The following is a 12,643-nucleotide window of genomic DNA, read 5'->3' on the forward strand; positions in this document are numbered from 1 at the left end:
TGATTACCACATTTATATTGGTGATCTGAATTACCTTGTATCTTGACAAATGAGACAAGAGCTTTTAATAAACCAAAAACACTACAGCTGTTTGAAGTCCTCCAGATGTTTTGGATTACAATTTCCATCACCTTCATCCAGGAAGACAAAAAGTCAAAGGAAATGGAAGTTATAATCCTAAACATCTGAAGAATGCCACTTGGGAAACTCTTCCTTATATAATGTATGTGACCAAGGATCCTTCCAGTTGGATAGCACTTAAAGCTAACTATTTAATCAGATCCTCTTTACATTCTTCTTGTTAAAAGAGGGTAAAAGCACAGATAGGTTACTTTTATCATATTCCAAACTACACAAGAAAGCTGTTTAGCCAATCCAAGATATCATGTAGATCACTAAAACCTCCTCCTACAGACTGAAATTTCAAGTGCAACAAAAAATTAATTTACAATGCAGAGTCTCTGCAAAAATTAATAATATATAAAAAAAGGAATTCTTGCTGAAAATTATTTTGAGTCAGAAGAAACATTGGTCTTTAACAAAGTAAAGAAATACAATTTTCATCTAGTAATCGGGCAACAAGACTGTTTTAGTTAGTAAAGCTTTAATACAAGAAGTTTGATTCACAATATTTCTGGCCCTGGATCAAAGCTGCCATTCTGAACTGCTTCGCTTTTACATTCAGGGCAAAATTGGTCTCCTTTGCTGTAAAGTTTTTCTCTGAGAAAGTTATGTAATATTACATCCCAAATTCTGTTCTGCTCTGTTTGCAAAAACAATTTCCTATCAGATATACAGTATATCAATCCTAGAAAAGGAATATTAAGAATTCAGGAAAAGCAGACTCTCCTTCCATAAAGAAAAGTGGAAAGAAAAACATTACTTTCTAGAGAAACATTTCTGTTCTGACATATCTTCTCAAATAGCAGGAGCTGTTCATTTGTGATGACACTTTTGACATGAATATAAGCTATCTTTTATAACAAGACTCAGTAGATGTAATAGAAGCTGTCTTGGTTTGTCCATCTGATGCAAAGGGGAAAAAATCTTCGTTCATTAGGACTAGGCATAACTTTTGTTTTTCTCATTCATAAAGTGAAGGAAGTTTGATCTTCATGGAAATTTCTGCTTTCCTGTTGTTCACATACTGCACTGCAGTCCTTTGGAATGAAAAGATGGTATATTTGCCTCCCAGTCTAAAGCCAGATAAGCAGGTGACTTTGCAACATGACATCTTCTGAATCCTAACTCTCTAACTCTACAGAAGGAAGATACCTACCTTGGCTTTCTCCAGCTGTGCCAATGCTTGACGCTCTGCTTCTTTGCGCAGGGCTTCACGGTCTTCCTCCAGGGACACATCAGAATCAGATGGGCGACTGGTATAGGACTCAGCAGAACCCTAAAAATGGGTGAGGAAGTGAAAAAAAGATGAAGTCAAGCCAGAGGTGGAATTCATCCGGTTCTCCCCGGTTCAGGTGTGGGAGGCTCCACTCACTTGCCCTGATGTAATACATGAGCAGTGCACAGAAGGCGATGTGCAGACATGGCACGTGCACTCACATTTGCAAACAGGAAGGGAACGTTGAGTGAATCCCACCACTGAGTCAAGCCCCTGATGCTTGCCTGAGCAAGGAGAAGGCACTAGTGATGTAATAGAGCTATTTTCAATACTAGTCTAGCACAAAAGGACACCAGATGTCGCCTGAAAGAGGTGACTGTCTACTATATAATACCCAAATAATGGCCCATAACCCAATTAATGTGATTGCATATTTCCAGAACATTGGTAAAGAGCCCTGATTGAGCTCCTGGCTGACTGGATTAAGTATGCTGTATGAAAAACAAAGCATGAAGTTCTACCACAGAGCAATCATGCCTCTGGTCTCCAGGAAATTATTTGTTGACAATAGCAGACGGATGTTGGTATAATTCAAAATGAAAAAAAAAGGTCTAGTTTCTGGGCACCCATCCCCTCCTTTTTCCCATATAATTTTCCCTTCTCAAAAAAGGAGAAAGTGGGGAAAATGTAGATTAGCCAGCTGTGCAAGGATGAGACCACTTCTTTACAACACTGGAAACAACCTGTAACTCCCAAGTCATCCAGAAATTGAGCCGCTACATCTGGAGGGAGGTTCCTGTATCAAAATAAACATGTTTGGAATCACCATTGGAGAAGACAAGGGAGATGGATTAATTATGGATAGATTGAATATGATAGAGTGAATATATTAAAACAAATCTTGTATTTAGTTTTACATTCAGTTTTGCTCTAGGGACAGTTTAACCTACCTCTTATTTAAAGATTTTTTGAAGAGACCACTCAATTGTTACATACCAATTTATTCTGAAGGGCCTAATAAATTTGCCTCTCTTAGAATAACTAAGTACCTTACAGTACTCAATTTTAACAATTGTTTATTCTGAGCAATTTCTTTTTACAGTATTACTCTGTCAGAATTGATACTTGTTATTTTATAGACTGGTCATATTTATATGTCATATTTAGATTTTATTGTTTTCCTGCAACTTGTAAAGGTCAGCGGACTATGTTCAGTAAAGGATTTCTTTGATTACTATTGATTTAAATTCAAAAAAGTGAGAAAATGTACCATCTTGTCCTGAAAATACCTGATTGGATTCCTCCTTTTCTTATGATTTGATCCTTTGATCCTTTTAAAGGATGTTTCCTTTAAAAGAAGACCATTCAGTTTAGTTATCGCCTTTTTAAAGTTAATTTTATTTGCGTATCTGATCATTTTCTGCAGAAAATGGTAGTCCTCTACTTATGATTACAGTTGATCCAAAATTTACGTTGCCCTATTTTATGACCTTTCTTGCTACAATTGTTAAGTTAATAACATGATTGTTAAGTGACATTGACTGATGGTTGCAAAAGGTAATCACATGACCCGACAATACTACAAACGTCTTAAATATGAGTCAGTTGCCAAGTGTCCATGAGGAGGAGGATGCAGCAGTCATAAGTGTGAAAAATGGTCATAAGTCACTTTGTTCACTGCTATTGTAGCTTTGCACAGTTACTAAATGAACTGCTGTAAGTTGAAGACTGCTATATCCCAGATATGATGCACTTAAGTATGTCCATATTCCCATGTTGATTGTCACAGGCAAACAAATTATCTTGCTGCTAAAGTCTTTTCTGAACACACAAGTAGTAATTATCCTATCTTTTTTCAGGGCTTTTTGGAAGAAATAATGTTTTTCTCCTGATGAACAGATAATTAATGTTCCTGACAATTCTTGAATAGCGGTCACTTGACTGGAGAGAGTCTGAGGGGCTGAAATACCACCGTTAATTAGCAGCCCCCCCCCCCAAGCTTAGTTGAGAAGGCAGAATTTCTGCAAAAGCTGAGGTAAGGAAAAGCTCTCAAAGGAGTGAGAACTCTCCAGGCAGTTGCCAATCAAGTAGTAAGAGGGAAGGAATGGGGGTGCTTATTTAAACCCAATTGTATACAGATATTTTTTTTAGTTCGCCTATTAAGGTAGCTCTGTGGGAATTTGATTGCTTTTGGGAAAATGTTTCCAACTCCAACAGTATATATTTCCACTATTTAAGCCCAAGGTTTCCTACAGATTGCCCATTATTGTCACTGTTTGCAAACATAAGGGAGGTTCCCACCAAATGCAGTGCTAAGAAAACAGAAGCTACATGGAGACCAAAGGGCTTCTCTAGCTGATTGTGCAATTGAAAAAAGCAGGCCATCCTGCAAGCTAAAGGAGTGCAGCCATTTCCTATAACAGGAGACTATACAGCTAAATTTGCCAAAAACTCCAAAAAGCTGGAAGTAAAAAGCTGATGTCCTGCAAAGTGGACACATATGGTAGAATTCACAAAAAGAGAGACATAGGGGAAATGGTCAGAGGAGTTCAGAATAGGAAAAACTGAGCAAAAAACCCCTTGTGCTTCATTTTGACTCTTCCCAGGTGCACACAGTAAAACTTGATTTCTGCTTTAATTTCAGGACTGAAAATTCACACGGTAGCGGCTTTTTTAATCCCAGAGATACCTAGTAGTTTCTATGCAACAAAATGCACAAACGATACAGTTGCAATTGGCCTACATTCCATATGGGTATTAAGGCAGCATCTCAGCCTGATGTACCAACATCTAGTATATAATAGAAGATAGAGTTGGGCAGATTTAGGCAGAAATAAACAAACACAAAATCATGTTTTAAATAATAAATATTCTATAAAGACTGGCAACATAGAAACCAAAAAAATCCATTTAAAAAATACCAAGCTTGTGATATGTGAAATTTTCTCTTTGTGAAAATGACATTTGGGGGAAGATGGAGCTATCACCAACCCCTACCACTACAAAAAGGAAAAAAAAAACCTGAATATTCCTGAGCTGGAAATGAATGTCAAGTAGTATTGATTGATTTCCCCAGGGGTCCTGTCAAGATTTGTCCCAACTCAATAACCTGATCTGATTTGAGAATGGGTTTTCAAATTATGTTTCTTTTAGCAACTTTTTAACCTGTTTAAAAATGGACAATTTTCCTGGACAAGGAAGGTTGAAAGAAAAAGATCAGAAAAGAAAGAGATGCAGATTAGAACCTTGACAGAACAGTGGGGAGCAAAAATGATAAAATCTGAGCTCTGATGCTTTCAGATGCGCCACAATAATTTGGCAAAGGCAGACATAGGCAATGCAAGGTACCGAAACTGGCATATGCAATTACTCACCGCCTCTGAATCATCATCCCATTCATACAGGTACATCCTGGCAGGTGGCAGCTCAGGCATATAGGGTACAGCACAAATGCTCCTCCCTGTGCTCAAAAGCATGCACAGAGGCACTGGTTTGGAAGCTGAAGCCACAGCCCAATACTTCCAGAAGCACAAAACTGCAAATAGGCAAGAACGGCAAATCCAGCCAGTGTCACTGGCTGTCCTTCTCCCACTTGGAAGAGAGATAAAAAAGAGAAATCTGGGCGAGAGTCTTGCTGGCTCAACAGCTTCTTAGCTTCCAATGCATGAGATCTACAGACTGATGTTCAAAAGAGCCAAGTGCTGATGACGTTTTTCTGAGATGCAAATCACTTATTCATTTATGTGTTGTTCATTAGCAAAGCTGGTGTGTGGTTTAGTTTATCTGTAATATCTATGCGTAAGAGTCTCATTGTTTAAAATCAGTGTAAAAATGAATAACCTGTAATGAAGATGTTTTGGAGCATAAAATTGGCCAATGGCAAAAGTAGCAAAAATGTGGCAAAAGAATTTGTTCACATAAACCATCACTTTGTATTTTTAAAGCAAGCAAAAATGTGAATCCCAATCCTTGTGGTTTATTCAGCAAAATCATGATTAAGCAAATACAGTCTGTATTTTTTGGAGTATGACACACCTTTTTTCCTCAAAAAAGAGGCTGAAAATCTGGGTGCGTCTTATACATCGAATACAGCATTTTTGCCTCCCAAAGCCCCTCCCCCTTCACAAAAATGGTCGTGCATACCCTTATAGAGGCTTTCAGAGAGCTCCTGGGGGCTGGAGAGGGTAGAAATGAGCAAAAAATGGGGGCTGGGGGGGGGGACAAACGTTTTTTGTCTCCCCCAGCCCCCAGCAGCACTCTATAAGCCTCCATAAGGCTATGCATGCAATTTTTTTGACAAAAAATGGGCCCGTGTTTGCGAAAAACGGGATGTTTTTTGCTTGTTTTTGCCTCCCCATGGAGCACTCTGCAAGCCCCCCCCCCAAGGCTATCCATGCCTTTTATTTGAAAAAAAATGGGCCCGTTTTTGCAAAAAATGGGCCTTTTGGGGAGGTTTGTAGAGTGCAAAAACTCCCCCCCCCCTTTCAGAAAGCTCTTTACTTAAAGTGATTGATGAGAATTACATTGTTCAAGTGCTGTGCCAGCAGAAACAAGACTTAGATGCTACAGGTTGTCAGCGATTTCCTTTTGCAGCACATGGATAAATACACCTGGAAACATCTCCCTACCTACTTACCTACCTACTCTCTCCCTCCCTACCTACTGTATTTCTCTCTATATATATATCCCTCTGTCTACCTACCTACCTACCTACCTACCTACCTACCTACCTACCCACCTACCTACCTACTGTCTCTCCCCCTATCTACCTATTGTATCTCTCTCTCTCTCTCTCTCTCTCTCTCTCTCTCTCTCTCTCTCTCCCTCCCTCCCTCCCTCCCTCTATCTACCTACCTACCTACTGTATTCCTCTCTCTCCCCCTCTCTAACCCTCTATCTACCTACCTACTTTTTTAAAAATTTGCCTCTTCAAAACTTGGTGCGTCTTATACTCCGAAAAAATATGGTAATTTGATTGCTCAACAAGAATTCCCAATACTGGTTGAATACCCTCATCAATGTATTTGTTTAATCACAGTTTTGCTGAATAAACCACAAGAATTGGGATTTACATAGCATACCAACCCATAGATCATAGTTTAAAACTGCACGTCATACATAATGCCAGAATCAAACAAGCCACATTTTCTTTAGTATATGCTGCATGAACCAGATCTTTGTACCGATATTCACCCATATGATTCTTCTGTTACATCAAACTGGTAGTACATTCTGAAAATTTCCTTTATATGTGTAAAAACCAAGCTCTGTATATTTAAGATTTGTTTCCCATCTAATCTAAAGTCTCAAAGAAGGTTATAGTACATTTCATTTTATTTATTTCCCATAGCCATATCTAAAAGTTGAAAACTTCTCCGAAATGAATTTGTGGTTTTATTTTTGAACTGAATCCTAAATTCTAATTTTCTAATTGTTTTTTAATTCTAAATCCAGTCCAAATTACTGATCCCTCTCCAAAGTCTTATTATCCAACTAATCTTTGGAGAGAAATAAATAGTATGGTAATTTTGATTTAAAGATAGAAGTGGAATTGATTAATCAGACAAATTTCACAATACTTTCTTTAGAGGGTTTTTTCTCTCTTTATGGATGATATTCTTGCAAAATAAAAATGAACATGAATGTTGACATTTTCCTATCACAGCCTGGTTACATGCAATTCTATTCCCATTTTTCTGGAAATCAGTCCTGCTATACGTTTGAGTAGGGATATGTTAAACTGCATAAAAAAACTTCCGTTTAGAAAGCTGCTTTATGTTACATCAGGCTATTTGCCTCATTAAGCCTAGTATTGGTTTTACTTAATTGGTCATGTCTCAGTAGGGTTTCAGTTAGCAAGTTTTTTCCACATGGCCTATAATACCAAGAATTAAAGCTGGTGACTTCACATATTGATGTCAAGAATATCCTCTAATCCTGAGATGGACATTACTGAGAGATTGCTATATATCTCCCTACATGTATTTTATCCTATCTATAGAAAACATCCATTTCCCCTCTACCTAAGTCCACCTTCACCTTAAAAATCAGTTCTGATGTACTGGTCCTGGCAATCTAAGATCAACAGAAAGAAAGAAAGTAGTTTCTAATTATTAATGTGCAAGTTTAAGACTTGCTCTTCGAGAAAAGAGTATCGAGGACTGACTGGACCTGTCCAGAATTAAAGGGACCTCTAACAGTAGATTAGAAAATATTAGTATTATAGTACAATCCAACAGATTCACTTCCTAATCAGAAGGCAGAAGCAGATGACAACACCACACACACATACACACCAACTTATCCCTCCTTCTCATCAGTTGAGACTATCGGCATTTCCAACTAGTGTAGCCATATCTGGAGAATCAAGTTAGAAAAAGTTGATCTAGCCAAAATTGTCAGGAAAAAAGTGGTGGTGTCATTGGAAAAACAATGAATTGAATATAAAAGGCAGATGACACTTGAATACCATCTCACTCTTTTATTCTAAATTCAATTAATATGAAGCTACCACCTGGCACTCTATTTATAGCTATATGAGTTTACAATCATCACTATATCATCATAACACTCAAATAAAAATGATTCCAATCAATCTAATAAACAGTGAAAGAATGAATCCCTTTTGGCATGATGACTGCATATGCTAGAGTTAAAAGCACTGACTTACATGTAGTGAACCATGGATTTTGTAAGATTTCATAAGAATTTATAAGATTACTATTTTATCTTACAATATGGGACAGAACAACAAGCAACTTTCCAGATTAGGACACAATCCTATATAACATATCACAAAAGATTTTTTTTGGGAGGGGGGGGAATCCTATTAACCTGAAAACTTCAGAGTTCATTTATTTACTTCAAACCACTATTTTTTATAAAGCATTTCACACCCCTTCCACAACCAAGCAGAATCATTTCCAAGATGTAAAAAATTAGCAGAAATTTACTTCTAGTTCCTAAACAATCAAGATTTAGGGGCTAGCTGACCGAATAGGTACAACTGTAATATTGCAAATTATATTTTGAAAGGCTGGTAAGTAGGAGGAGGAAAATAAAATAAAATAAAATAAAAGGCTGGTGATGGGTTAGTTTTTCTGGGGGTAAAAGAGAAATGAAAAGATGGGGAAGGAAGGAAAGAATTTGGAATGAACAAGTTTTCTAGTATTGTGGCATTAAAAAGGCTAGGAGGATACTAGTGGGTCTATTCTGAGCTTAAAAACCCAAAATTAGGTTGGGAGCCACATTAATGACGGGGTGGGTGGGTGGAAGGCTATGGAAAAGGGGTGTTTTCCCATGAGGCCAGGTAAGGCTAAGAGACAGAAGTGCTCACCAAAACGGGTCTGGGGTCTTTGCTGCTGGGCGTCTCCATGCTGCCTAGGCCTGGTGATATGTGGACAAAGGTGCCTCTGCCTGATTCCTGGGATCTCAGGTTACAAACATTCTGCTACATTAGCAAACAGCTGTGGTATATTTAGACCAGGGACTGGACATCCCAGCAAGTGGGTGGGCGTGTGAGGCTAGGCCAAAGTCATTCTAGCTGATGGCCAGGCTAAAATGAGGGGTAATTTAAAAAGCAGGAAAGAGCATCATCTTGTGGAGAATATGGCAATCAAGTGGTATATATTACAGGATTAGACTACATGTATGATGTATATATGTATACACACTCTCACACACACAATTATATATATTATAATTATTCCAAGGAATAGGACAATTTGAGACATATTTTCAGGACTGAAGTACAATTGCATTTGCATTTAAGTTAATTAAGAATATCCCTGTTTTTGTCTGCAGTTGTGACCACAGCATTATCTTTTGGGGGGTTTTCAGCAATGATGCTACTATGATCACAAAGGAGGAGGCTTGTCATTAAGAAATCATTGAAGAAGTTCTTCTTCCTTGTACAATCTTCCACCAATGTTTTGCCCATAAAACATGAGGCTTCCCTGGAAATGTATGCAGAAAGTTAAGCTGATGTAAAATGCAACAGTGCAAGAAGTTATGTGTGTTTCTGGTAGACCACCTGTTATACCTCTGCTACACAAGCTGCATTTGCTGCCAGTTTGTTTCCAGATGCAATTCAAGGTATTGACCTTTAAAACCTTACATGGTATGGGACCGGGTTATTTGAGGGACATGGATGGAGAATGGATATGTTACCAATTTCAACATTGAGAATGCTACGTTTGGTGGATGCAATGTGATGGCCCTTTTTTGCTATGGTGTCTGTATTATAAAATCTTCTCTCCCCTGAGGTAAAGTAGGTCTCATCACTCCTCACCTACCTAAAGGTAAAGGTTCCCCTCGCACATACATGCTATTCATTCCCGACTCTAGAGGGCAGTGCTCATCTCCATTTCAAAGCCCAAGAGCCAGCACTGTCTGAAGACGTCTCCGTTGTCATGTGGCCGGCATGACTAAACACCGAAGGCGCATTGAGTGCTGTTATCTTCCCAACAAAGGTGGTCCCTATTTTTCTACTTGCATTTTTTACATGCTTTCGAACTGCTAGGTTGGCAGAAGCTGGGACAAGTAACTGGAGCTCACTCCATTATGCAGCACTAGGGATTCGAACCGCTGAATTGCCGACCTTTCTGATCGACAAGCTCAATGGCTTAGACACTGAGACATCGCATCCCTCCCTAAGGTCCCTAAAAATCTGGTTATTCCAGCAGCCCTCAAACCTCCAAGAGATGGTGATCTCATGAGGTCACTCCTTTATTATTAACATTCCTCTATGCATTATTTTTTTCCTCAGCATTTTCTGTGAAATGGGCAGCCATACAAATTTGATTAATATATAGAGAAATGTAGTGAAGAATTTGAACAGGTCATTTGAAGCCAGTTCTAGATAGAGGACTTTTATAAATCCATAAAGTTTCCTTTGCTACTGTTCCAGCCACCCAAAAAACAGATTATGCTATAATGTGAATATTTGCTCAGTTATTGAGAATTCTTTCTGAGTAGACTAGGATTCCTCCAACGGATCAACAGAGAACACTCATAGGCTGCCAGTACTCCAGCAAGTTTGGTTTTGTAACAAAAGAAGAAGAAAACAAGTCGGTCTGCAAAAAAAAAAAAAAAGATTCACATAGTGTTCCAGAGATTTTCCAGCTACAGGTAGGTTGGAAATTAGGAGAAAATGCTAATGGAAATTACCATTTATGGAGGTAACCTCAATGTTCCATGGAGCTTCAGCTTCAGCCAAAGTGGAAGAAAATGGACTTCATTCATGATACTACTGTATCATTTCAAATTCCTGTATGGAGGACTCCTTAATTGCTTTTAAATCCAGTATTCCAATCTCAATTCCATGTATTTAAGATCTTTCTCAGATAGCTCACTTTATATAAAGTTGTAATTTATCTATCATGCTCATACCTGGAGGTTTTTTATTAGCCTAAAAAGAATGATTCAAACTACACCAACATAACAGTTCAAGTCAATGTGATCCATCCTCATTCTTCTACTAGTGAATGAAGTCATTTTAACCTCTAAGCTTTCTGAATGCACTATTGGCTGTACTTGAAAGAGGCAAAGAAAAGCTAGCAGGTAGTAATAAAATACTCTAAGAAAAGAGCAGCTTTGGGGTGGGGGGAGGCAGAGTAGGTGAAGCTCTGAGATAAGAATATATTTTACACCACACCAACCCCCACTGTAGGAAATACTGGGAAATTAATAAGAAACTAATCAAACAGTAGAAGCAATGGGATATTTATTTTCAGTTCTCACTGCTTCTTTCTTTGCGGCTATGCCTGCCCCCTTGATGGAGAGCTAAAGACTCTTGATGTAGCCAAGAAATGAACTTCTACACTCCACTTCTCCTCTAAAACAGTGGCAGAAACAACCCCTCATTCTTTTTTTTTTCTTACAAGTGATGAAGTATATCCAAATATATCTTCCAGTATATTTGCTTACAATGTATTATAGCTGATTGTCTAATTTGCTTCCACATCGAGCCATTATATTACAAATCATTTTGTTTCCTTAACTTTAGTTTATTGGATAAACTACAAGTCATTAGATTCCACAATTTCTATATTATAAATCATGTTTTACAAATCAAAATGGCTGGGTCCACATAATATACTTATCCAGTGCTCATGCAGTGTTACAACAACTTTACATTTGGGGAGAATTAGAATTTAGTATTACAATGAGTCCTGAAATTTAAGAATTTCTGTTTTCTGAAATAGTGGGACCAAATGTTACAATTACTCAGGCAGGATGTGGTGGGAGCATTTGGGCTTTCCTTAATCTAATCAATTAGCTATGCACTCAGTGAAAGTAATTCAGAATTAGTTCTCTGGATTATGCACAAATACAAGAACAGCACGTCTGTTATTCATTAATTTACACATGTCTTCTTGCAGGCCTAAAATATGATGCAACTTCAAATCTACAATATGACGCAACTGCTTTAACAGTTGTATTGAAAACACCGTTAAAAACAAATGCATTTGAATGAAGAATTAGAAATCTTCTGTACCTCATCTGTGGAAAAAATGAGTTGGTTGCACATCAATATAGAAAATGTGTGCATATTAAGGACCCACATATACAATCCAACAGAGTATTATGCTTTTCTTTATGAGTACAAGCTCTTCTTGTCATCATTGCTCCTTACAAACATTTTAAAATGATTTAACCTTTGTATGATATTTCTTAATGTCATACACTCCCCTAAGATTTTGTTGATACAGGTAATTCTGCATCTTACAAACACTGCTTCCTTGACCCTTTTCCTGTAAATGACTGAATCTCTATTTCAGATTTTTATCCATATAATTATGTGGCATCCAAATTTTCTGACAAGGAGCTAAGGGCAGCACACATTCTTACTGTAGCTATAATTAGTGGTGCTATAGGGAATTTTGCTGAAAAATAAATCCAAATGCAATATACACACAGTGAATATATTCACACATTAAATTATTCTGGGTAGCTCATGGGTACAGGATGTGGCTGTAAGCTTCAGAATAGATGAAGAGGTATCATGTAAGCAGATAAGATAGTGTGGATACTTTTTAATGTTTTTTTACAATTATATTGCTATGTTTATTTCAGGATTTACATTGTTTTATTTAAAATATTTTTCATGAGTAATAGTGTATGTGCACGCATGTGTTTTTGTGTGCATATTTCTCTCTGTGTGTATATGTACAATTTATTATAATCTTTTTCTATTTCCTACCAGAAATAGGCAGAAACCATCAGTCTGGTTTTTTAGGGCTCTGAGGATACGAAGATTTGAAAAACTGAAATGGAATCCACAGATGTATATCTCTGCATTAA

At 37.6% G+C, this 12,643-nt stretch overlaps 1 protein-coding gene across 1 annotated transcript in view; it reads right to left on the bottom strand.

The window, feature by feature from the left end:
- The window catches only part of CACNB1 (calcium voltage-gated channel auxiliary subunit beta 1), a 53,659-nt gene that overhangs the window by 30,763 nt on the left and 10,253 nt on the right, over window positions 1-12,643 (bottom strand). Inside the window, exon 3 of the mRNA XM_032238271.1 lies at window positions 1,280-1,399. Within this exon, the coding sequence (XP_032094162.1) occupies window positions 1,280-1,399 (120 nt within the window). The remainder of the gene's footprint in view (window positions 1-1,279; window positions 1,400-12,643) is intronic.

The sequence above is a fragment of the Thamnophis elegans genome, chromosome Z, assembly GCF_009769535.1.
Source record: "Thamnophis elegans isolate rThaEle1 chromosome Z, rThaEle1.pri, whole genome shotgun sequence".
In the NCBI taxonomy this organism is placed as follows: domain Eukaryota; kingdom Metazoa; phylum Chordata; class Lepidosauria; order Squamata; family Colubridae; genus Thamnophis; species Thamnophis elegans.